Source organism: Saccostrea cucullata, unplaced genomic scaffold (genome assembly GCF_032062105.1).
Source record: "Saccostrea cucullata isolate Sc308-1 unplaced genomic scaffold, CSIRO_AGI_Scuc_v1 ctg406, whole genome shotgun sequence".
Lineage (NCBI taxonomy): Eukaryota > Metazoa > Mollusca > Bivalvia > Ostreida > Ostreidae > Saccostrea > Saccostrea cuccullata.
The window spans coordinates 226436-252827 of record NW_026930103.1 but is presented as its reverse complement, the minus strand read 5'-3'; the positions used below and the strand labels follow the sequence as shown (position 1 = coordinate 252827).

At 32.7% G+C, this 26392-nt stretch overlaps 3 protein-coding genes across 13 annotated transcripts; 2 read left to right on the top strand and 1 right to left on the bottom strand.

Moving 5' to 3' along the window:
• The first annotated feature begins 60 nt into the window (after window positions 1–60).
• Window positions 61–5631, top strand: LOC134282871 (elongation factor 1-delta-like). Of its 8 annotated transcripts, none has more exons than XM_062765262.1 (11): window positions 61–155; window positions 782–902; window positions 1566–1652; window positions 2062–2088; window positions 2807–2842; window positions 3062–3113; window positions 3534–3700; window positions 3945–4011; window positions 4368–4493; window positions 5239–5354; window positions 5547–5631. In XM_062765262.1, exons 2-11 carry the CDS (start codon window positions 783–785, stop codon window positions 5583–5585), a joined length of 837 nt encoding a protein of 278 aa, XP_062621246.1. In that variant the 5' UTR covers window positions 61–155; window position 782; the 3' UTR covers window positions 5586–5631. The 8 variants fall into 8 exon arrangements, with proteins under 8 accessions (XP_062621246.1, XP_062621245.1, XP_062621249.1 ...); XM_062765261.1 differs by lacking the exon at window positions 3062–3113 and adding an exon at window positions 2989–3040; XM_062765265.1 differs by lacking the exon at window positions 2062–2088.
• A 4064-nt stretch (window positions 5632–9695) lies between these two features.
• On the top strand, window positions 9696–12452 carry LOC134282870 (uncharacterized). The gene is made up of 2 exons (XM_062765259.1): window positions 9696–10287; window positions 11282–12452. Exons 1-2 carry the CDS (start codon window positions 10076–10078, stop codon window positions 12204–12206), a joined length of 1137 nt encoding a protein of 378 aa, XP_062621243.1. The 5' UTR covers window positions 9696–10075; the 3' UTR covers window positions 12207–12452.
• A 3156-nt stretch (window positions 12453–15608) lies between these two features.
• On the bottom strand, window positions 15609–26389 carry LOC134282868 (nucleobindin-2-like). 4 transcript variants are annotated; one of them, XM_062765255.1, is made up of 12 exons: window positions 26248–26389; window positions 25914–26033; window positions 25569–25676; window positions 24471–24633; window positions 22803–22897; window positions 22272–22457; window positions 21121–21211; window positions 19305–19363; window positions 18715–18897; window positions 18181–18306; window positions 17542–17943; window positions 15609–17348 (listed from the first exon to the last, which is right to left on the bottom strand). In XM_062765255.1, exons 2-12 carry the CDS (start codon window positions 26022–26024, stop codon window positions 17091–17093), a joined length of 1782 nt encoding a protein of 593 aa, XP_062621239.1. In that variant the 5' UTR covers window positions 26025–26033; window positions 26248–26389; the 3' UTR covers window positions 15609–17090. The 4 variants fall into 4 exon arrangements, with proteins under 4 accessions (XP_062621239.1, XP_062621238.1, XP_062621240.1 ...); XM_062765254.1 differs by lacking the exon at window positions 26248–26389 and having other exon boundaries at window positions 25914–26043; XM_062765256.1 differs by lacking the exons at window positions 21121–21211; window positions 26248–26389 and adding an exon at window positions 20975–21065 and having other exon boundaries at window positions 25914–26043.
• Window positions 26390–26392: the final 3 nt, after the last annotated feature.

Genomic DNA, 26392 nt, shown 5'->3' with positions numbered 1-26392 from the left:
TTGGAAATAAATCAAAGAAAGATAGGAATTTCCCGTTTTATTCCGTTCAACAATGTCTTGAAAAACCATATGACATTACTTCCTTTTTAGTTGGAGCAGCCGTCGAGTGAAACACGTTGAAGTTGTTGTCACCGGTTCCTTTAAAATCTCACAAAGTACATTTCTTTATCATCCATAATTTTCACAGAAACTTAAGAATATGTATACACGTTCATATATATTTCGCATATTTACTCAATTGCTAGCGAGAAGTCGAAGACTTTGGGGAAAAAAGGGGGGGTGTAGGTCATGTAAATTAGGTTATTGGCCATATACCATGTATACCATATATTCCTTTTGGTTTATTCTACCTGTTTGTATATCTTTCATATAAATCAAACAACCCGTTCTCTCTTGTCTGTATGTATATTTCATGTAAATGATTACATTACACAAGTGTTCAATGCACTTTCTCTTTGCCCCATGATGCCCCTTAATAGGTCAATAAACAAATTGAATTAAATATACCTGCAGGTTTATCGATACTTCTATTTCTTGATTAAAAAAATAAAACTAGTTTACACCAATGTATAATGAGTACTAAGAAGGACTTAATTAGTAGCAGAATAACCAGAAGATCACCTAAAAGATCTATATTAAAAAATTATCTTATTAAGTTATTTCATGATCTACATTAATTTCTCCATACATATTTGGAGACTTAATCACCAGTTTTATAAGATTAGATCTCAGTACATATGGTCAGGTTAGGTATATGTAATACATACAGAATTTATTTCAGAATGGCCAGTCCTCTGATGCTCGATTCAGTCTGGAGAGACAAACAAAAGTTTGAGGAAGCTGAGGCTTACTATCAACAGGTGCTTGCTGGGACAGCCTCTAAAGGAGCAGCTGGTGCAAAGGTAATGAGGAGTGGGACATTATAAGTTGGTCCTGGTATATTGTAATGTATTATACATAATTTGTGTACCTGTTAACAGCTAGAAGCTAGTAAAACTAGCTATAGTATAATATGTATAAATATTGTAATGGGGATAATTAATGAGAATGTACTAAAATACTCAATATTTGAGGATTTGGTATATTATTACATTCATTTGTCTCTTATGGAATGAGGCTAAATTGTTGAAGTAGGTGAGGAAATTTGCATTCCTTACATGATATATATTCTGTATGGTAATTTTTCAAATAAAATTATTTATCAGTGAATGCTTGTATAAATTAAAGGTATTCATTTCTATATTTATGACACTTCAGCTTAGGACATCTGTACAGTAATTTTTCAAACAAAATTATTTATCAGTGAATGCTTGTATAAATTAAAAGACTAGGTATTTTTTATTTATATTTATGGCACATCAGCTTAGGACATTTTCCCCCAAAAAGCACAAATGCTATAACTTAGATATAACTGTAGAAAATTCATTTTTGCTGATTTAAAAAAAATGTACTTGATATTTTTTGTGCAATGGCTTCAATATCTTTAGCAGCAATTTTTCAGTGAAAAAAAATATTCTATCGTAATTATGTTACTGCTGCAATGAAAACTTCATTTGTCTTTATAGGACAAAAAAAGTGGTAAATCAGGGGGCAGTTCTATCAAAAATGAAATAGCTGAAGCCAGACAACAAATTCAAAAAGTTCTTAATTCTGTGAGTAAGCTTGCTTTTTTTGTGCTGAATAGCAGCTGATATGATCTGCCTGAATATTGAAGTAACTAAAAAATCATTCTCATGAAAGACAGATTCTCTATGCATGTTTTCTTCCTTTTATACATCGTACTCATATTCTCTATCATGATATTCCTTATACATGTAGTTATCATAAGAAAAAAATAATTTTCAGTTATTTATATTTCACAGGAATTTATATGCAAGCGAATATATAGTCACTCGAAAACTTTATAAACTATTAGCTGCACCTCTATATTGTATTCTCACCTATCATTCTACATCTTGATATAGTGGCATCAAATATTAATAAAAGTATTTTAAGAGGTTTGGAATTTTTTTGTTTTGGTGAAAATTAATTTTAAAATTTTTTTAATACGACTAAACACAGCACAAAGGAAATTACATACAGATCATAGTAAGTTTTTCTGTGTTGTTAATGTACAAATAGATGTTGTGATAAGTATGGTTTCTTTTTTTATTTAATATAGAATTGTTGTGCTTTGCTTTGCCCCAATCCATTACTTTGAAAATTTGAAAGTACAATATTTTTGAATAGATTAGATAGAAGTAGTCTCTATAATAAAAACAACCCATTTTGTCTACCCAGAGACTATGTACGGTGATATGGTAGGAAATTCTAAATAGCTCTCATTTGAAAAAAAGTGTGAAATCTCTATAGCTGGTAATCTTGTTACCTGCTATAGAAATATTTCTTTGCTCATACAAATCGACTTTTCTTTTGGGAAAGTAGTTTGATATAGTGTTCTATTGAATATAATATTGATTCAAAGAATAATATTAGGTATACATTTCTTCAGTAAAACAAATTTTAATGTTGAATGTGTCCACAAAATTTCAGAGCAAAAATGACTGACATGCAAAGGACAAAATTATGTAGTGCTTTCCATTAAAAAAAAAACAAAACAGTAGTTTGACATTGAATTTTTTAAGTTAAAAAAATATAATATATTTTTAAAAAGTGATTTCTGAAGAAAAATCTACAACTGTTTTATATCATTCTTTAGTAAACAGCAAAGTGAATTTTGAAAAATACAAAATATCAATTAATATTGAGTAGAGTGAAGATTTAGGTTTTATAGATTGCTATTTATAGAAATATTTTCCTCTAACAGGGTGGGTCTGTAGGAGCCTCAGGTGACAACAGCCAAGTGATGAAGAGAGTGGCATCTCTAGAGAAGGAAAATAGAGATCTTAAAAAGGGTATGTATCTACAACAGCCAAGTGATGAAGAGAGTGACATCTCTAGAGAAGGAAAATAGAGATCTTAAAAAGGGTAAGTATCTACAACAGCCAGGTGATGAAGAGGGTGGCATCTCGAGAGAAAGAAAATAGAGATCTTAAAAAGGGTAAGTATCTACAACAGCCAGGTGATGAAGAGGGTGGCATCTCTAGAGAAGGAAAATAGAGATCTTAAAGAGGGTAAGTATCTACAACAGCCAAGCGATGAAGAGGGTGGCATCTCTAGAGAAGGAAAATAGAGATCTTAAAAAGGGTAAGTATCTACAACAGCCAAGTGATGAAGAGGGTGGCATCTCTAGAGAAAGAAAATAGAGATCTTAAAAAGGGTAAGTATCTACTATAGCCAGGTGATGAAGAAAGTTGCATCTCTAGAGAAGGAAAATAGAGATCTTAAAATGGGTTTGTTTCTACATCAGTCAGATGATGTAGATAGTGGAATTTTTAGAGAAGGGGGAAAATAGATGACACTATTTACTATGCAAGTGTTTAGTGTATGGAAGTAAATTATTAGATAATTTTATGAGAGAAATCTTGCATTTCTGAGCTAGCAAAGAGATTCATGTAACCCTGAAATGTGATGAAAATTTTGTTCCATTACAGTTGTTGAAGATATGAAGGCTTTGGTGCAAAAATTAGAGAACCGTGTTACTAAGCTTGAGGGAGGATCTTCAGCCCCTTCAGCACAAGCTCCTGCCCCTTCAAAACCTGCTCCCGCCGAGGATGATGATGACGACGATGATGACATTGATCTGTTTGGAAGTGATGAGGTATCTATAAATTAATTGTAATTAATAAAGCATATCATTACTTGTATGTATAGATTCTTAAGGTCATAAGGCAAAGAATGAGAAACAAATTACACCATTATGTTGATTAAAAACTTGGTTTCCTAGGATGCATCACATTTAGAGACTGCTTTCACACAAATCTGTGCAACAAGTTAAAATGAGTTGTGATTATGAAAGAAGGTTAATATTTTGATTATACTTTAATAATGTATTTTTTATGTAGGATGATGGGGAAGCTGATAGATTAAGAAAGGAAAGACTAGCAGCTTACGAAGCCAAGAAAGCAAAGAGTGAGTACTGAGTGTAAAAGATGTGCAAATCAGATGTTACAGATTGAGAATTTCATTGAAAACATTTTCCTCTGCAAGTTTGATGGAACTTTTGAATTTGATAGTCTTTACAGTAATGCTGCCAAATTCAATGATATTTCATCAATGTAGCCTAGTTGCCTGTATGTAATATTTAATTAAAAGGTTACATGCATTAAATTTTAGGATTTACCAAAAAGGATTGAATATTATTAACCTTAAGTTTTGAGATGTGTTTTGTCAGTAAAGACTTGCAAGGATTGGTTTCGATATTTGTTTAAATTTCCAGAATTGGTAGAATTTGCCCCAGTGAACTTTATCTTTTTATTTGATTTCAGAGCCAGCACTCATTGCCAAATCCAGTTTGCTTTTAGATGTAAAGCCCTGGGATGATGAAACGGACATGAAGAAATTGGAAGAAGAAGTCCGCAAAATCACAGCTGATGGACTTCTGTGGGGGGCTTGTAAGTTTGGATGTTTTCACTCATTGTTCTCCCCTGTTACCCCTGACTTGCAAATATTGCCAAAGATAAATTATCTTTTTATTCATCTGTGAGGATTGCATTTACCCACTAATAAAACTTTCATCAGTATGAACAAGCAGTCATATGAAATAAAAAGAATATACCATGTGTCCTTTCAAGTCAATATACACATGTAATGATACTTAAATATAGAACATTTTCAGATCAATATTTTGTCATTTTAACAGATTTTAGATACTGTATTGTTTTTTTTGTTTGTTTTTTTTCAACACACTCTTTGAATGGCTTTGATACCAAAAATGATAAAATTTTCAAATAAAAAAAATGAATCAGTTTTGAAATACAATGGATAATGTAGGAAAATCACTATATTTCTGTGAAATTATTCTTTTTCATGGGGGTTAATATCTGTTATTTTTTTGGGTATGAAATGATCCACAAGTTCATGTCCTTTATTAATTATAAAATGAGATAATTGCAATTAAGATAACTCCGCAATCCTTCAACCACAAAAAAAAAACACAACAACACAAACGATTATTTTTTCCCCTAAAACCACGAAATCTGATCCATGAAAATGTATGAATTAATAGTACATGTATATGAAATAAACAAATACAACTTGATGTCTTGGATAGACGAGATGTAAAATTCATAAAGAGTTGAATTTGTGTTTAAGACTCACTGGAATTTCAACACCAGTACATTTTCTTTTCTTTTGTAGCAAAGTTAGTGCCTGTTGGATATGGTATAAAGAAGCTCCAAATCAATTGTGTCATAGAAGACGATAAAATCTCCACAGATTTTCTGGAGGAGGAAATCACGGGAATAGAAGATTACGTAAGTCTTGCACTGCACACAAATTCTTATTTTGATAAATTGAGTCAACATAATTTGATTCGCTAAATAGCATCTCACTACTTCAATAATTTAATTCTAGGTTTTGAAATATAAGAACAGTTTAGTTGGTAATTTGTAAAACTTAACTGAAAAAATATTAGGTTAAAATTTTATCTTTTGTTTCCCTTACAGGTACAAAGTATGGACATAGCAGCTTTCAACAAAATTTAAGAACTGTTTTCTACACAATAAATTTTTCCTCATCTGTTGGTTTTAATATGAAGTTGTGGCTCTTTTTGTGTGAAAATTGAATGGAGATACATGTACAAGTACATTGTATTTTAAAAGAAAACTGCAATCATTGAAAGTAAATGCTTGTACACCAAAGAAAGGGAAACTATGTGTTAAGAAATGATGATCCCATTCAAATGCTGGTGGTGTTTTCCAGAAGAAAATGAACTCTGAAGAAAGAAAAAATACAAAGAAAAAAGAAGCTAATTTGGGGAACTAATTCCCTTCCTAAGGGTTGAAGAGGTAAAAAATGGAGGTGAAGGGGGGAGTCCTTGACCTCTCAGCTTCTGGTCCTTAGTCTTGAGTTCAAGAAAGTCATCATTTTAAGTTTCATTACAAAAGCTTGCAGATAACTAAATTGATCATTGAAATCTATAAAGTAAAACAAAACATGCTATAGCATAGGAAGTACAAGTTTTCTCTGCTTGCTATTCCCTCTAACCCCCCCCCCCCAGTTCACGAAAGTTTTGTCCCAAAGTTTAACCTGTAAATAGACATGTCCTAGATGTAGAACCCCCTGAATCAGGTCATCAAAAATCAGAATCCCACTGCTGCATCCAATTTCGTAAAATAGGATGTGGACACCGATATAAGGACTCTATATAAACTATAGCAGCTTTAAATCGAGACTTTCCCGCATCACAGGAAAAGCTAAATGTCTAGGGAGGTCAGTTCTTTCTGTACAGTCTGTTATAGTATGGCTATGGGATAAATGCAGTAACATTTATATTAAGTTTGTAAACTTAAGGAATAAAGCAGGAAAGGCCCATTTGAGAAGATGGGGAAAAAATTAAATTGTTATTACGAGTTAGTATCTCATAATGGCAAGTTAGTATCTTTCTGACTAGATATCGAGACAAAGAGGATTACTCACTCGTAATATATAACGAGAAAAATTACTTGTTATAACGAGGTAATTTTGTATTTTTATATTGTTTTATGAACTTAATGTTATCGAAAATTTAACACCTTTTGTCTTTAAAAAGCTGTTTTATTTAAATATATTGTTTTCGACTGATATACACTTAAAAAGAGAGAGTCATTCGCAAACGATATACATGTATTTTAAAAAGAGTTTATAGAGACGAATGGATTACATTATCGATAACATTTAGTGCATAAAGAATACAAAAATAGGAAAAAAGGTGTGTCAACCCCAGATTTGAAAAGAATAGAAATGGAAAGGGTGGAGGTTTGTCAGTCTCCAAGTGCCTGTGAAAGGACAATCATATCTATATATATCCAACTTACACCTCGCAAACTGTTGTTTACAAAAGGACTATTGTTTAATAGTTTACAAATCTATGACCCAGTGATGGGTTATAATGCCATTAAAACGAATATAGAATATAGAAAAAATGCTGTCTTTCAACAAGGTTGTTGAAATTCCTGAGATGTCAACTTATCTCTCAGTAGCCTGCATCAGTTTTAAAATACTTATCGTACTCTGAGTGTGCCCTCGAGTGTCGAGTAAGATGGGAGATTCCATATACAATATTGCTATGAAACAAGTACATGTATTGACACGAAACATCAAAACAATCGCGAACAAAATTAAAATAAATGCGCCCGATTTTCAGAATTGCACTGAAGCCAAGAGAGAGAGAGAGAGAGAGAGAGAGAAAATAATGTTCACCGCTCCACTTTACAAAGTGAATTACCCCTAGTCAATTCGTGGCTGTTGAACCCCTGACGAATTTCATTCGATATTTTAGGGCTAACTGCAGCAACGCAACATCTTACGTGAAAATTACAAATCCTGATTTTTTTTATTTTTTGTCTTCTCATTGGCCCCTTATCGTCTTTAGTCAGTGGAACATTCAAATATGATACAGACGTGACTGTTCGGTCTTTAAAATTCAATTTCACGGGGATATATCAAGTGAAATATGAATGGAAATAACTATAGTTAATGTTGATCAAACGTTCTCAACGATCAAACGTTTCTCCTGGATATTAAACAAACAAACTAAGTAACTACTAGTTATAATGAGCAAGGGTACCTCTTCCAAAAATGTGAATTTCTTTGCCCATGGATCAGGGTTTCCAGTGTTAGGGCTGGGCTCAATTGATTTATATAGTGAAAATGCATCAATTGTTCGGAAATTTTCTCTTCTCCCGTGTATAGTTTAAACAAACTAAGTGCACGATTATCAAGAGCAAGATTCTGGTGAAAGGGGGAGGGGCTCTATTGATTATATAGCGAAAAACATTTTTTTTTTTGTTTTGTTTAATATTATTTTCTGCTCCTGGTCACAAAGCAAGGAAGCTGAGTGTATAGTTGTGATGAGCAGGAGTGCTTCTCCCAGAATTGTGAGTTTTATGACTCTTGGGTCAGATGTTCTGGTGTAGGGATGGGGGTCTATTGGATATAGTAAAAATATATTAATTCTTTTAAAATTTTCTTCTCTGCTTTGATTAAACAATTTTGTTTCTTAGTGTTGAGCAGAAAAAGTTTAACAAAGTGCATAGTATTGATGAACTAGGATGCTTCTTACATTAAAAAAAAAAAGATAAATTGTAGTCTCAGGATCAGGGTTTCTGGGGTTTCTCGGGGAGGGGGAGGGGAGCTCTGTTGATAAAATACAGTAAAACTCGTTTACAAGGAAAACGGATTTTGCAAATTCAATGGATATAGCAAAGTTACCTTGGATCCCCAGCTACATAAATTTAACGAATTCTCTCAAAAGCACTATATTTAGTTTGGTAATACTCTGCACGTTGAAAGAAATAAACGGGGGAGAAATTAGAATCTAATTTATGAGTTGTTACAAAGTACTGGACTATTAATTTTGTTGATCCTGACCATTCCATTTCTCTTGCTTTTGGGCAAAAAAGCTTAAATTCATATCTGTTTATTTTACACTCCATGGATCTTCTAAATTGTTTTATTATACTCAGGTGACCTTCATATGGAAGTTTTCTTTTAAATTTTGCCACATAAGAATATTAAAACAGGTCTTTTAAAATTTTCTTGGGTTCCCATTGATTAAACACTTTGTAGTTTGGAAGATCTGGTCTCCTAGATGTTGCCAGTGAAGCACTCCTGTGTCTTTGTAACATCAACATCAGAGTACTGTGTATGTTGAATCGGTGATATTTTTATCAACTGTTTAACCATGTTAGATCTTTTTTGCAACTTTGGTGTTTCACGCCTCTCTGCAATGGTATAATGTATTTACACTTTTAATTATTTTACAAGGAAAACGGATTTTGCAAATTTAATGGATATAGCAAAGTTTGTCTTTTAAAGCTTTTGAACACGCTTTTAACGGATTAAAGCAATATGTTATACAAATCGAAATATTTGTCACACTGAATTGATTTTTTTAGCACATTTTAAATTGCAATTACTTTATTTAGTGGTCATTATGCTACTTTATACATGAAGGCGTTGTAGCCCCTGGTCAAAGATTTAATTGTCGGGTGATTTTTATTTTGATTGAGTGAATTACTTTGTTCATCCGATAATGGTGACACGATTAGTTGTGTATTCATGTTGAAAAATAAATCTGGGATAAAAAATATAACGAGTGTTTACAAACGTGAGACTTAAAACATATTTTGCTCAGATAAAAGTTCAGTTATGTAATACATAGAATAAAGGCTTAATCTTATTTCCCTATATTCGAATCTTTTCCTTCTCTTTTTTATATCATCGGTAAAAATATATTTTTATGAAGGGAATTGAAAGTCTAAGGATTGGTCTCTTTCCATTTAAAGGCCCAAATACTGTAATTTTGTTAAAAATTAAAAAATGGATCTGAAATTAACGAAATCAAAATAAAATTCAGGTTGATATTAAAATAATAAATCCCCAGCTTCCTAACATATTGACCCCGCGGCCTTATCCAAGGTTGAGAGCATGAGAATATCGGATTCATATCCATGTTGAAGGTTTTGGCTTTAGTAATTAATATGCTAACAAAATGATTAACTGGTACGGCGGATTAATAACATACTGGATTAAAACTTTCATAAAGCTGGTAGTTACAAGCAACATACAATGGCATTAACTACACCGGTTTTCTATTTCAAGATTTGTTTACGGTTAACGTGTATTCCTGCAAATGGATATTTCTCTTTCTGACTCAACATGCTCGGCTAATTACTGGTCTGCAATACAAATTTCCCGTTTGTAATCATTTTTTTTTCCCGAATCTTCTTAATTGTAATTTATTTCTGATCTTCGTGTTCTGGAATTATTACATGACAATGTTGGAAATAACCTAATTAACGAGGGTGTGTATTGCAGAAAATTTGAACTGAAAATGGATATTGCTTGTGATTCAGCATCTCTTTGATGCAAGTTCAAGTGAAAGTGACAATTTAATTATTCTGCATTTTAAAAACAATTTTGTGAAGATGTGAAAAAACGTCTGACGCAAATTGAATAAAAAGGACTAAACACGCAAGTGTGAAGACCGAAGATGGACACTTTATCAGGTCCGTCGGGGGTTTCATTGAAAAGACTGAATATAAAAAATAATTTAGCTGAACTTTATCTTAAGAAACAGCTGGACCAATATCAGAGGGAAAAGACCTTCAGCATCTCTCATATTGACAGAGATAGGTTCGACACGAGAGATTTTTTGAAACAGGTCCAGAGAATTGAATCCGACAACAACCATGCAGCAATCACGTAAGTACGAGGACTTAAAAGACTTGTACTTATTTCAATTTTATGGACAGCGTGGTACAGTGGTTAGAGCGAGTGCAGAGTAAGGAGTTGATCCTTACGTCGCGGGTTCGAATCCCACTGCAGGATATGTAGAGAACCGAGGTCCGGTGAAGCAGTAGGTGCTAGCACAGCTAGAACACGTTACTGCTTCAAAGGTGTGCGTAATCGCGGAAAGTCATGAGTTAGGGACTGACTCAAATCTATGAAAAAGACGAGAGCAACTGTTCCTTCGCCATAGACTTTGCATTTTGAAGTGAAAATCGTGGGTCTTTCGGATGAGACCTTAAAAAAAACGAGGCCTTATGTCACGGAAGGCGTTGGCACGTGAAAGAACCCTCACTGCTCAATAGCCCTGTGTGCCGAGTAAAGGTCTAAATTTGAAGCCTTTCACCGGGTGAGACCGATTGACAGGGGATGCTTACTCCTCCACTGCACTAGATCCAACCTCTCTCTTCAATGTTGGATCCATGTTTGTTCTGCACATAATTTGTTTTCTTTAAATAGAGTAGACAAAATCACTATTCGATATCTTCACATTTCCTTAAAAGATTTCCTAGAAATTCTACTGAGCTACAATACCTATGCATACAAATAGGCCATTTTACCGATAGTATGGATTTTCTAATTAAAGCTGACGAACGACAAGATGACTTCTCTCTCGTTATTTCACTAGTGGTTGCAACTTTAGTTTTAGTTCTGAAATGCATTTTCATCCACTATTTCAATATTGATCTTATTTCAAAAATGGTTGCAACAACTGCACATGTTACAAACAGATATGCTTGTACATATAATGTCTTTCCTGTACTGTTAAGAAAGCAATTTGCCATTTTTGTGGACTATGTTACATGTGAAAATTATGCATATTCATTTTTAACTATTATGCAGAAAATAAAAAATGAAATGAATTGTTAATAATGAAGCATGATAATTTTTGTATATCTTGGTTTTACAGATATTTGGGACGTGAACCAAACGCAGGCTACAAGGAAAGACTTGCCAAATTCCGAGGTTCAACCGAGACTCTGCCAACAGAGGTTGAGACCACCGCTAGAGTTGATTCTGTCATCAAAGAAGCAATACAGCCACCACCATCACCACATCGACCCCCTGAAATAATAAAACCCTCCACGGTACCGACCCTCCACTCCAAAACCACGTTACTGGAGCCACCTAGTAAAAACTGTACCATGCCAGAAATCAAAATATCCAATCCATCCCCGGAAATGTTGGATGTTGCTACGGAAACAAAGAAAGAACCGGAAACGGTCAAACGCCCCGACACCCTACCGTTGTTAGGTACGTCGTTGACCAATAGGCGCGGATCTGTGTATCTGCAGATTGCAGCGGTTGTGAATACCCCGGATGATGCGAGTGTGTCATCCGAAGAGATGGACTCTGACGAAGAAGAGAATCCACAGAAACCGAAAAAAATTTCATCGCGGAGGAAATCGTTCATGGCTTGGATTAACACAAAGAAGAAAACTTTTCCTTCTCTCCAACATGTCGATAATAGGTCACGGGACGAGGTCAGAAGGCAATCGTTTTTCTCCTGGGTCGAATCTCGGGAGAAAGAAAAGGAGAAAGCGACGTTTGCCATCTTAGAAGCCGACGAGGAGTCGAGTGATATTGGCGAAGCCGAATCCCGGCCTCGTGTTCCCAGCGTTAGGCGTTGTGAAAGTTTAAACATCAACCCCTTTAAAGCCAAAGCTCGACAGTTAATGAATACTTTCAAATTCATTCGTAAGGAACCCCTTAACATTAGACTTCAGAAGTTTTATTCGAAGCTTGAAGAGATCAAAAAAAGGGATGAAATGTCTATGCGTGTGTTGAGTAGAAATGGTTGTAGAAGTGTGCACGAAATACGAAACCCAAGATGATATTATTTTCACTAGTTGTCTTGATGTGCTCTAAGTACAATTCCCTGTTAACCTTGAACTTTCAGTAAGTCTCGACATTGCATAATTAGGGTCTGAAATTTACACATCCTTTCACTCACTTTTGAAATATATGTTCGGGCGAATGTCAAGGAGTGTATTAATGATCCAATGATATCGTTTCGTGAGGCAGCGAGGTGGGGCTTAAGTCGTCTTATCGTTGTCAATAACAATTTAAAGTTGCTGATGTTATTAATTTCTTAACAAATCAGAATCTATTGGTTATTTGAGAGACGCTAATTACATGTATGCAGTGTAGAGAAAGTCACGCCCTACTGAAAGTCCAAGGTTAACTGAGAACCGTACTTATTCATAACATTTGACTCAGGATGATAGTTTGGGCGGCGGAAATGGGTATTAAAGACCAATGCAAAACTAACAAATGATTTTGTAAAAAAAAGCATACTAAAATGTAAAACAATTGAAACAACTTACAGATACAATTGAAAAATCAACAGATTCCGTTACAAAACGAACAATCACTGATGCAAAACCGAGAATCATTGGCTGAATTAATCAACCAGACTGTTAACGCTAGATGGATCTCAAGTAAATTATGACAAACTACAGGGTTCTACTCTGAAATTTCTGTTGTTTTTTTTAAGTAAATTGTAAATTTGAATTTTGCAAATTGTACTATCGTTACTTGTTTAAAAGACGGGCATATAGACGTACCCATCGCAGCCCCTAGAATTTTTGTTTTAGTTAATCTTTGATATTAAAGTACCGTAGAAAAGAAATAGTAGTCGTGAAAATCGGGTTATTTACAAAAATTAGATAAAGTTGTCTTCCTTATAAATTATTTTAAAGGCTTGTTTATTTACCTCCGCCTTCCCTAAGCGTTCTTTACCAGTGTGTTTATGCAATCGACTTTTTCGATTTGAGTTGATTGCTAGAGCCAGCCAAAGGTTTTCGTTATTTGTTGAGTTAACCCCCCCCCCCTCCCCTTGGTAAAATTTTCTCCAACTTTGATATATTTGCTTTTAAAGTGAGAGGGATGTAAAGATAGAACTACTCATTAAATTCAACAAAATGCTTCAAAACCCTGCGGGGGCATTTGAACTTGAGCTTTGTCATGAAACCATCCAGTAACAGCAGATACAAAATTTGAGAGCTGTGGACATTCGGTTGTTTGTAAACTGAAATATTCTATTTAAATTTTCTATTTTTGGGTTAAATGACATATATTTTAATTGAAAACTAAAATATACTAGTATATATGTATTTATATCGCTCTTTTAATTGAAAACTAATATACTAATAATTGTATTTATATAGCTCCAAGTTAAAATATATGATAACTGGTAGAAATGTATTTGATCTATTTTAGCAATATGTGATGGGGCAGTGGTTCCAAACTAGAAAGTCCGGGGGGGGGGGCAAATCTACAATTTCAGTTTGATGGCCCTTACCTTTTAAAACTACCATGGATTTGCAAGCTATGTATATAGAGTCAATTCAGCTCATGACTACTGGATTTACATCTGATCGTTCGATTTCAAGAGGAGTTTATTCATTTTTTTTGTATTTTAGTATGATTTCTCAAATCAATTGTTCGTTTTGTGTAACGTCTAATTTTACCCTCTCCGAGACTCATTTGTTTCAAAGTTCTAGCCTAAACACTATATTTTTTCTGTACTCAGCGGGCTACAAGAGTGGCCCGTTTCCCATAGTGCTTTGTTTGGTATCAAAATATAAAGTTATTTCCCAATAGAAAAAAAAAAACTTTAGTACATGTATAAATAATATATGTTTGCTAAACATTATCCATGTAAAATTACTTGTTCAGCAATGTCAGGGATTTGAAAAGTACCCCTATATACTGATCAATAAATGTACTAAAAACTTCATGGCAATGTTTCTCTTCTTTTATTTTTAAGAAAAGCAGTTTTAGTCAGTGGTTTAATGTAAACATGTAATAGTCAACTTCGCTATATCCATGGCCGATAAGGTTATCCTTCTTTACATTACAATGTATATTTCGAAGTGAGATGAAAGTCCAAATACCTTTTAAAAATGCTTTTAAGCTAAATATTTTAAAATCCCGAATATCTATTTTTTTCTTTGGTCTCATCGAGTACAAGGTATCATGGTTGGACTATATATCCAAAGTTTATCAATTTCTCAAAATACAGCAAAATACCTTGAGTGAAGTGCTAGTGGGGAACAGTTTTGATTAACCAAAAACTTAACCTATTACAGCTAGGTTCAATCATAACATGCTTTAAAATTACAGGAAATAAAAATCACTTCGTAATGAGCATCAGTTGTAAGACTTCCATAATAAACATAAGTTATTAGGTGTTTACTATATCCACGTTTTACTGTACATGAGTAAACTCTAAATGAAGCTGAATTTTAATGTCTATAAACTCTCCAAATTACCCGTAAAAGGGGAAAAGTGTTAAATAACAAATATTTCAAGTGAATTTTGCAACCTGTTAACCTGAAACTATTTTGATGATTTAATAACACTATATTCTTGAATCAGCTTGACTCTAAGTGAAAGTGCTCCATTTTAAAATATTTTCCAGTTCAGTACTTTAAATGTACTGTTTTCCTTTTCCAGATTAAAACAACAAACTATCGATTTAACAATTTAATACTTCCATATACCAAAGCTGCATGATTCAATCACCCTGTGATTTTAAATGTACAATTGAAAAAGTTTTACATACTATATATGTAGTGTTGAAAAATCCCACAGAAACTTACAATAGGGACTTAATGTTGGGTAGAAATTCCAGAAAACATTGCACAATGTCATACAGCAGTGTCACACACAACAAATTTCCATAAATAATTAACAATTAAACATCTGCATGAATTAATTAAATTGTGTGATATTCTTTTTTAAATACATGTAATATATGTATTTCAGAATATCACTAGAACTTACACACCAAATTTTTGTGAACAAAAAAAAAAAAGTGTACAATTATGCATATTTTCCTTAACAAGTGTCCTAAAAACGGGGGAAAAACTAAAATCTGGCAATGGAATGTTGGTAAAACAAAATTACAGAATTATCACATTACTTACACAAAGTGGGTGTATATATGAAAATGATTGCCATGTGCTTTTAAGCAAATATAGTTGAAGTATGAATATACAACTCGGCACTTTGATCAAATTACATGTATGCATACATGTCCAATATATGTGTGTATTAATATCTCAAAACCACTATTAAAGGAAAAAAAAACATATTAGGAAAAGGACAATATCATGACTAAGTAAAGATGTTTACACATTGGTATAATTTTAGAAGTCATTTTGATTATTAATATAAAAATAAATTAGTAAGAAAATTTTACATGTTTCACTTGAAAGTGTTTTAACTCTCCCATAACATCCACAAACAAAAACAAGATATGACACTGAATAAACACTTAACAATACAAAAATAAACAACATTCTACCAGCACTGCAAAAGGGCTTATTGGAAAAAAATCGAGGGATAACATATAGCTCAAATTATTACAACAGACTTCAAAATAAATTGTGCCTAATTTTTTTCAGAAGAAATTTTGACCAAGACTGAAAATTTGCATTGAAAGTAATTTACAATATCAGTTACTCTGTTAAAGATTGATTTCTGTAAACTATATTTTAACTACCTTCAACAAATATTCATATAAATTTCAAATTAATATTAAGAACAGAGTTAGTTGAAAAATTACATGTTGGTTTTACGATTTTCAAAATATACCATTCTTTGCAATACATTATTTCAAAAACATAAAGAAACTTCCATCTAATTGTACTCAAATAACATTTTACTCTTTGGAAACCCCACTGCACATAATAAAAAAAAAAATCATAATCGTATTCAAAATTTTCTGAATATTTGATCACAACAAAGTCTAATGCCTTTGGAACTCGTTACATAAATATGAAAAAATGAAGCCCCTGTGTGCTGAAAAACAATACATTTATTTTTTGAAAAAATAAAGCAAAGTCCTTAAAACTAAGCTAAATTTGCTGTATTTCTTGTTCATTATATCTGAAGTGGAAAATTCTCAAATGTTCTATTTCCTAGCATCCTAACAAGCTAGAGAAATGAAGACTTGATAACTTTCCTTGTCTGGTACTTAGGCAATATTTAGGACAAAATAAATACCATAAATTACCATTTTAGTGATATCTTATATCAGATAAAATCTATGAATAGAAAAAAAAGAGAAATCCTTTTACATGGTACTAATAAACCAAATAAATAAATCTAATTTAATGGTATCTTCTCTAAAGCATAATGACTATAATATATTAAAATATGTTTCTGAGATATCACTTTCAGACAACTAAAATTCCTTTCTTTTAATATACATGTATGTGTTTTCAAAAAAAAAAATTAAATACATGGGCCTCAATTATGAAATTTACAACTGACTAGATCTTAGACATAATAATGACCATAAGCTAAGCTGATTTCATATGATGTTTGGCACCACAACAAAAATCTATTTCTGAAAATTCTTCTCGTCACATTTGGTATTTTTCTTTACAAGCAATCTTATCAAAGACTTTGTACAATAACTATAATTAGAACACATTTCCATCTTTCAGTTATGGATGTATATAGTTTAGATGTATATATTCATTAATTATAAATTAATTTCTTTGACTATTTCTCTAAAATAGCACCATATAATTCTTAAATTTTTTCCTGAACATCTGAAAATATTTAACTTTCCATTCTGATGACATTTTAAAGGTGGATTTTCATGAATGTGATCATGGAATACATGAAGGTGACTTATCATGAATATTCTTTGAAACAGACTTAAAGCTAGTCCACTATAACAGGTAAAACCAAAAGCCCATTTAAGCCACAGGCTTGTGCTCCTGCTGGCCCTGTTGCTGTTTTTGCTGCCCTTGTTGCTGCTGATTGACTTGTTGCTGCTGACCTTGAGCGGGGACCTGTCCAGTTTGCTGGACAGCTGGCTGTCCTTGATGCTGTGGGTCAACATGACCCTGTTGACCTTGGACGGGCTGTTGTCCTTGACCTGGTTGAACTGGTGGTTGACCTTGACCTGCCTGTGCTGCTGGATGGCCTTCACCTGTCTGTTGTCCTATGGGTGGCTGTAAATAACCAATACATGTATATGAATAAAATTGGTAAAATATAGCTGAATTAAATAACCTAGTGTGAAGTGCTATATGGTAACATTGATAAATGTATTACAGGTCTTGGACATCAATTTTTCACAATCACAGTTAAAAGTAAATGTCTCTCATTCACAACATATGACTTTTTTCCAGTTTATAGTCTTACCTGTTGTCCCCCTGCCTGGGCTTGTTGTTGCTGCTGTGCATGGAGCTGAGCTTGCTGTTGTGCATGTGCTTGTTGCTGAGCATGTAATTGTGCTTGTTGAGCATGTGCTTGTTGTTGAGCATGGAACTGGGCTTGTTGCTGTGCATGAAGTTGTGCCTGTTGCTGAATGGCTGCTACTTGATCAGGATGTAGTTGTTCAAACTGTCCACCTTGTTGGGGCATACCACCTTGAGGATGGAAACCACCTTGTGGGGGCATTCCACCTTGTGGAGGCATACCACCTTGAGGGTGGAAACCACCCTGTGGGGGCATTCCCCCTTGAGGGTGGAAACCACCTTGTGGGGGCATTCCACCATGAGGCATCTGCATTTCCTGAACATTTCCTTGGTGAGGTGGCTGATTCTAGGATTTTGCAAGGATAACGGGATAAATACATGGGAAATGACAAGCAAGCTATTTGATAAATAATTTTACCCTAACCTTGACAAAAAAGTTATTTTGGAACCAGTCTTCAACAAAGTTATAAACTTTTTTCTGTGAAAAAGGACAGATTTTATTTTTATAACCAAAAGGTTTTTTTCTGTGAAAAAAAGGTGACCATAATATTGGCTAAGAATGCAATGGTTAAGGTGGTCTTACCACGACTCCTGGCTGAGCGTGGCTGTCAAACGCCCCCTGTTGTCTCCTCCTGTTCTCCTCCTCCATTAACATCCTCTCATACTCCTTCAGCTCCTCCTCAGTGTACTGATCCTCATTTTCAAGGGTCTGAAAAATCAGATTAATTGTACATAACATTTGAATAAAGTCAATTAATAAAATTTAAATTTCAGAAACAAAAAAGCTTTTTCTAGTGTACAGTAAAACTCGGTTATAACAAAGTCGCTGGGACCTATGAAATTACTTCGCTATAACCGTAATTTGTTATAAGCGTATAAGAAATTCATTAAATTTATATAGCTGGGGATCCAAGATGAATTCGCAATATCCGTGTTCGTACTAAACGAGTTTTACTGTGTATTCTTTTTTATGTTTGCATTATACATTTCAATCTTTTTATTTAACTTTGTATTTTCCAGACTTTTATGGTTATGCTCCCATGTATAGGAAACCATAAATTAGTATACATGTATTATTATGTATTTTAAACCAAAAATTTCAAGGGCCATAACTTACATCCCATCCCTCATCTTTGTTGAAGTCCTCAGATTTTGTGTACTGCATGAACTCGTCAAGGCTGACCAGTTTGTCTCCGTCTTTATCCAGCTCCTTCATGACATGCTCCCTCATGCGTGACATTTCCTCATACCTCTCCTCCATGTCATCTTCAGGGTTATTGGGGTCATACACTTGGTCCAGCTAAACAAAGACACACCATATTTTATATAATGATTTAAAATCTTAACTGATTGGTCCTCAAGCCAGCTTTGTATAATTTTCATTTTTTTTTCTTTTGATGGGGGAGGAGAGGGGTATAATTCATATGGAAAATTAAAATGCACATAAAAAAATAATGCTCATTTTTCACTTGTTGATATACAGAAAAAAAAATAATTTATAAGCTGTAACTTCAATATCTTAAACTCAATTGGACTGTGGAAAAACATCGATGTTTGAATATCAATCAAGAATTTGAGATGTTGAGTTTTAAAATACTTAGGAATTAGCGTTTGGACTTTGATATCATTCAAACTAATCCATCTGAGATTTCAATGTTTAAGATGGAAGTTCAACTTTTAGTATATATATCAATGTGTAAATCATACCTCTTTCTGAAATAATGCTTCAATTTCTTCCTCATCAAGTAACCTGTTTCCATCCAAATCTGATGAAGAGAAAATCAAAATAACAGTTTCCCCAGATTTTTCTATGTGTTAACTCATACTAAACATCATTATATAAAGAAAATTTGTCCTTACGACAACATGGATAAAACTTAAACTGGAAGACATTTCTAGTTCAATAAGGTCCTTCGAAACTTTGATTTGTCTTTTATATGTATTGACTAAAAATAATGATTCAGTATTCATACACAGAATTTTTATGAGAAACAATTTCCTCTATATTTTCTGTGATTCACTCCAAAGACAAGGGATAAACTGTGAAAGCTGAAATACAAATCTGGGCCAGAACCATTGTTTACTTGTGTAAAAGAAATGTAAAAGAAAGATGATAAATGATGGTTGAACAAAAGATAAAGTTTGGCTGTTTTAATGTCAGGAAAAAAGAAGGAAAATTGGAAATATACAACAAAGGGTTTTGTGTATTGTGAAGAAAAGGTGTATTGAATACATCAAAATAAAAATACATATACACTGCAAAGTTAAGCATTCTGATATAATCCTATATTCGTTTTTGAGCTATTGATATTGTATTAATATTGCACCTATTAATCGAGAGCATCAAAAGACATAATAATCACAATGCCAATATATCTTTTATTGTTTTATAGCCTGTGCATTCTAGAAACCCTCTCTAGATATTAGAAACTTTACTGGAAGGATAGAAATGGCTTAAATTACGCAAGAAAAGCATGTACACTGTTTTCTAAAAATTACCTTAAGATTCCATATTCATATCAAGGTTTTTTTAACAGTTTAAAAATAATACTGGAAGTATATTAAAGCAGCTATTGATATCTATTACTATGTCATTGGAGAGATTTCTATGACATCACTTATAGTCAAAGTAATTGTAAAAGACAACATGGAATAGAGTATATCTTTGGTACATAAACTGATGCATTAAATATTGAGCAATAGTGGAAGTTGTTCAAGCTTCAATATACCAAAAAAAAAAAATAATAATAAAAAATAAGTTGAGGAGAGCAAAGCTTATATGTCATTCCAAAAATTATCATAAAACATGTACAGTAAAAAAATGTACAAAATTGTATCAAAATTACTGTTTTTAAAGTACATATATCACCAAGTTACCATTGAGTTGACAATCAAATGCCTCAACATGCTTTGTTAGTAAAATTGCAACTAGATTTGATCATGCACATTCTCTGTCAGTAAAGTGAAAAAATTTCATTCCAATTAACCCAAGATCCTTACAGAAAATACATGTTTACTTTTATATTTATTATATTAGAATTATTGTGTTTAGATAGGATAGTTTTACAGCTAGCTTTTCAATATGGCTTTTTTGTTGGATTGTTTCGGTTTTTATTTATTTTTTTTTTTTTTTAAACTTCCAAAGCAGTAATTTTTTGTTTTATACTATTCAGAGTTTTTAAAAGAATTTTCATATCATAATGTGCATGAAAGCAATGTGCATGAATGCCAATTTAACCTCTCTCACACATGTGAAACTGCCATGATTTTGTATGAGAAAGTAAAAATTTTTTGAATTTTTCGCAGCTAAAAAAAAAGCCATAATATAGAGACCCACAACAAAGACAGGGAAATCTAGCACATGTAAAAAGGGTTACCATGTTTATAGAAAAAAGTTTTGGGGTCAAAGTTCTCGGGGTCAAAATGATCCTCTTTCTCCCATACTTCTTCAAGCTGTGCCTTGCTGCCCTGTTTAATGAAGAGATAAAAATGCTTTAGGTAAAAAACAAGCAGCATTATTTACCGTGCTTCATGAAGAAGGTTTTGGGGTCAAAAGCGTCCTTATCGAGGTGGTCGTCTTTTTCCCAGACCTCTTCCAACTGATCTTTACTTCCCTACAATGAAAAGCTCAGATAATTCTGTTCTACATAGATGCAAATGAAGGGTTCTTTCTTTCTTGCTGCTTCCACTGTTCCTGCATCATCTAGTCTGAAGATGGTTATATATATATCTGTTACAATCAAGTATACCACAGTTCTTGTGTTCAGTACATAGTTGATACATGACAAGCTACATGTGCAAATACAACTCTTTTCCCAAGTTGGTCTCCTATATGCTCAGAAGCAGAGACGATTTTCAAAGAATTAATGCATTTTTACTATAAAATCATAAAAACCCCATTCTAAAACTTGAACCCTGGGAAAATTTTACAATTCTGGATTACAGGTAGTCACTCTTTCCTCATCATAACCATGCAGCTAGTTTGTCTGCTTAATACCCAGGAACAGAAAAGATTTTCAACTAAAATAAATTATGCATTTTAATTATAGAATCAATACATAACAACAGAACACCTAATCAAGGAGTGATGAATTAATTATTTTGGGACAGTTACTATTGTTGACCATCATTTTTTATTTAGTTTGTTTGTTTAATACACAGGGGCAAAGAATATTTTCAAAGAATTTATGCATTTTCACTAAATGGTCAATGGAGCCCCAACTTAACTATATAACACATGTCCCAGTGGCCATAAGTTTCACTTTCTAGTACAGGGCTAAATGCATATTAAAAACAGGACAACCAATTAATTGCTTGTTGCCCATGAATAAAAAAGATTTTAAAAGGCTGCATTAATTCTGATGGTTTTTGTCCCATCCCTAAGGCCCAAGAGGGCAGGGGCCATAAATTTCAAAATTTTTGTTCCCTTTTACCCATAGATGCTGTTTGCCAAAATTCAATGTGAAATTGACAAAAGCAGATAGCAATGGGTCACCTGAGTTACCAGGTGTTAGAAACAGTCTGATTTCTAAAAGTTTCATATTTACAAACACAGGTAGGCACTGTTTTCACTCTATAAGCAGAAAGCAATAGGTCATCTGAGTGATCAGGTGATAGGAGAAGTCTGATTACCAAATTGGATAAGAACTGAAATCATTCTCTATATATTCTTACAGGGTGGTGTAATTTAGGATGATCCCTGTGTTTTTTCTTCATCTCTTCATGTTTTTGTTCTTCTTTCTTTCTCTCCTCCTCTGGTAACTCCTTAAGGTGTTCTCGTCTTTCATGTTCTTTCTCCATTTCATAAGTTTTGAATTCTTCCCTTCTCTGTTTGTCCAATTCATCTAGATCTTTTGTTGCCTGAAGGTAGTTTTAGCAAATAAATTACACTAAAATAATGTTACAACGACCATTTTTAATAATTTCATACATTACATTGTCAGCATAATATGTAAAAGTGCAATGTGTAATTTATTCAAGTAACATGAAGTGAGTGAATTTAAAAAAAAAATGTTTTTTGGAATTTTGTTTATTCAAAATGAACTTTAGCAATATGTCTTAAACTCCTTAAAACTTGAATAATCTTATTAGGAAATTATCAAAATTGATTGAAAGAAGGGGTAAAGATTAATACTTTCATTTGAATTAAAAAAAGATTGTTTATTTATTCAAAGGCTTAGCATGATTAAACTGGACAAACAATACCTTTTGAATAAGTCTTTCTAAATCTTTCATTTCAAATGAATGGGGGTTCTGGACATCTACATGGTGCAAGACTGATTCATCAATCTTCTGAATTCCTGGAGGGGAAAAAGTGTAAACATGTTAGCATAAAATATAATTAATAGTTTTACAATTTATGTTTAAAGCCAAATTTTATTTCTTTGAATATAAATGCAAAATTATTGGATTTTTCATTACAGTACATTTGAATTATTTTTTTGAACAACTTCAAGAATCATGATTTTTTAAAGAAAGTATGCAAAGAATTAGCATGGATGAATGTTGAATGTTAAATCAAGCATAACGTTATGAGATCATGATTATCATTCACAATACAGGTAATAGAAGTGCATAGTTGAAAGTAAAATTGATAGGTATATGCTAATAAGTGTTTGTCAGTGCAATGAAAACAAATTCAACCCTATTTATCAATTTTTGTGCAAACAAATTAAACATACAACCAAAAATTAAACTATGTACCAGTGATACCACCTTATTTCAAAGAAATAATTTTAAACCTTTAACCCAGAAGTCTTATGTTTCATTAATAATAAAAAATTGCTGTGATGGTGTTTCAAGGCAATGAAGAGGTTTGACATTTTCTTACCTTGGGAGAATAAGAATGTTACCACAAATGTCAAACAATGTTGAACTCAAAGTGAACTTTGATATTCTCCTTACCCTTTATCTTAATTTACAGAACAACCTTGTCGTCAAAATTTCTTTAAAAACTTAAGATGCAAAGAATCATCATATACATGATAAAAAGGACCTGATTGTTTGAGACTGGACGTAATTCATACAGACATGTATTTGCATGGCCAGAATTCACTATGAAAGAATGCTTCATATAATATAAGATATATATATATATATATATATATATATATATATATATATATATATATATATATATATATATATATATATATATATATATATATACCTTTGTTTCAAGTATCTTTAAATCTAGAAACTATATAATGAACACATTAAAACACTTGAAAATAAAGTCTTTACAGGTACATTAGGCTGCAGATTTTGATAAATATTTATATTCACTGGGAGTAAATTAGTCAACTGTGAAATGATGTACCTTGAATTATTACATGTATCTGGATGAATGTGTGAAGTTATAGCAATTCAGCAAACTTCTCTTCATGAAGATTTGTTTTTCTGTCCTTTTTTAGAATAATTTTACAAGGATTTCAATTTCTTTTTTCTTTCCATTCTTGAACTTGGGACTTCTATTTAGTAACAGTGGAAAAAACCGTATGCTCTCTATTAACATTTCTTAAACACTAGCTGTTAAATAACATACCCATACCTACGATTAGTTTGCAACTATGAATCTTGAACTTATATGGGAGAGGACTATTTAAGTTTCTGGAACTTGTGTCCAATCCATTTGACATATTATCAATAAAATATGTTCCAAACAAAGCTATGAATCAGTCATGAATTAGCAGTTGAAGTTGAAGTTAAACAAGTCATAGAGTCAACTAGCCTAAAGGTAAATATGCTCTGTGAAATATGCTCTGTGAGTGCATTAAAAAGCCAGAAGGATACTTTTATCAGTGAGAGACAGCACTGCAAACAGCCTACTCCAGGATAAGAAACTACGAGGGACTTAACACATAGAGAGCATACCTCCGTACTGAGCTACCAATTTCAATACATCCGTACCCTGCATTTGTTTCATTTTCTCCTTGGCTAACATCCGCAGTCTGTTTACTTCCTTTCGTTTAATTTCATCTAATTTTTCTCTCACATGGTGGGCTACTTTTTCTAAGTGCATGGCAATTTTTCCAGACTAGAAGAAAATATACAAGTTCTATTAGCAAAGCTGAAAGTTGCTGCCTTAAAGAAGACAAATAATATATTTATTTCTTTACGTTTTTACTTCGGTAATCTCCGTGAAACTTCGTATCTAAAGAAACTGGTTTTTCATGCACGAGCGATTTAGCGCTCACTACAAATACTTTTACCGGGGAATGCTCGATTAATGTGACGTTCGTTACAAAGAATCCCAGGTTGTTTTGTGTCTTTGGCTTTCCCTGCCCTCCCAGCCCTTGCATTGTTTATCTTGTAAAAGTTATGAGTTTGATTTGTATGTTTTGAATAAAATTGCGATTTGTAATGAACGCAACAATCCTACAGTATATTCTTTTTCTTTGTTTTTCAATAAATTAGTCAAGAAAATATTTATTTGTGGAGGAGTGAAACGAGGGAGAAAATAATTTGATATTCCTATTAGTCCTCAATATGGAAATGGGATCATTACAATATCTGAAATTGTTAAGAATTAAATCGGCATATTTTTCTAGTGGCAGACATTATGAATATTAACATACCTGATTATCAACTGACTGATTCACTGACTGATTGGAATGCAGGTGTAACTTACAGATAGTACAGTTAGCATGCATGGTTATTGACTTACTAATTCTATTGATTTTTTTTGCAACAGTAGTTTAAAGGATCAGGCAGCTAAAGAATTCAAAGAATCTAATATTTCCTTAAAAACCAGGATGACTTTTCTGTAGGCATCATACAATTTGATGCCCAAATTTAAGTGTATAAAATTGCTCCATACAATTAAACAGATAAAAACTGTAGTCACTTTAAAAATAAATTTCAATGTACCTGGAAGCTTTAAAAACTTTTTTTATATTAACATGCTCCATGGAGTGTATCAATGAAGAAAATAAGTTTATTTCCTTGTGAAGAAATTTCTTCAATTATTACCTTAATGTCAGTCACATTAGCCTCCTCTAACTTTTTCCTAAATTCTGGATCCTCCTCTAAAGTCATAACAACCTCTTTCAGATATCTATCATAATGAAGGCCAGTGTCCTGCACAAAAAAAAAATTAGATTGACAAAATAAATTCAACATGGCCCACTGTTTAAGTGAATAAAAGAAAGGGAATCTTCAAAACATAAACAGGATTACATACATTTTTTTATTGTAAAATTATATTTTTAAGAAAACAAATATTTTATTTTCTCATATTGATTTCGTAGATGGCAAACCACTCTATCTAAGAGTTGACATTCAACATGATTATAATACAAACAAATAATCGCTTACCTGATCAGCTTCACTATCTTTTTCTTTGGGTTGAGGGTTAGGATTTACAGGGGGACAAACAATTCCTTGCAACACCATACATATCACAAACACACACAATATGTGCTTCATCTTTAATACCTGCGTATAATTAGGTAAAATATAACAAAACATATATAATAGATATTTATTTAAACCGGTTTGTACTTACTATTTTAACTAATTGACTGTGTCAAGAAATCAGCTGTTAAGATCCATATGTTGTCTCGAATTTACTCGATGAATCTTTTGATAAAAGTTCTTGTGGAATAAATTTTACTGAAATTAAAAAGCCCATATGCTTTAAAATTATTACCTTCTAACAACTGATCCTATGGACGTGAATGTTTGTTGTGAATATTCTTAAAAGGTGATGAAAATATCAAGGTAATCCTACGGTATATGCTACGTGTTATTTACAACCGGATATGGATAAATTACGTCAAACCTGCATACGATCC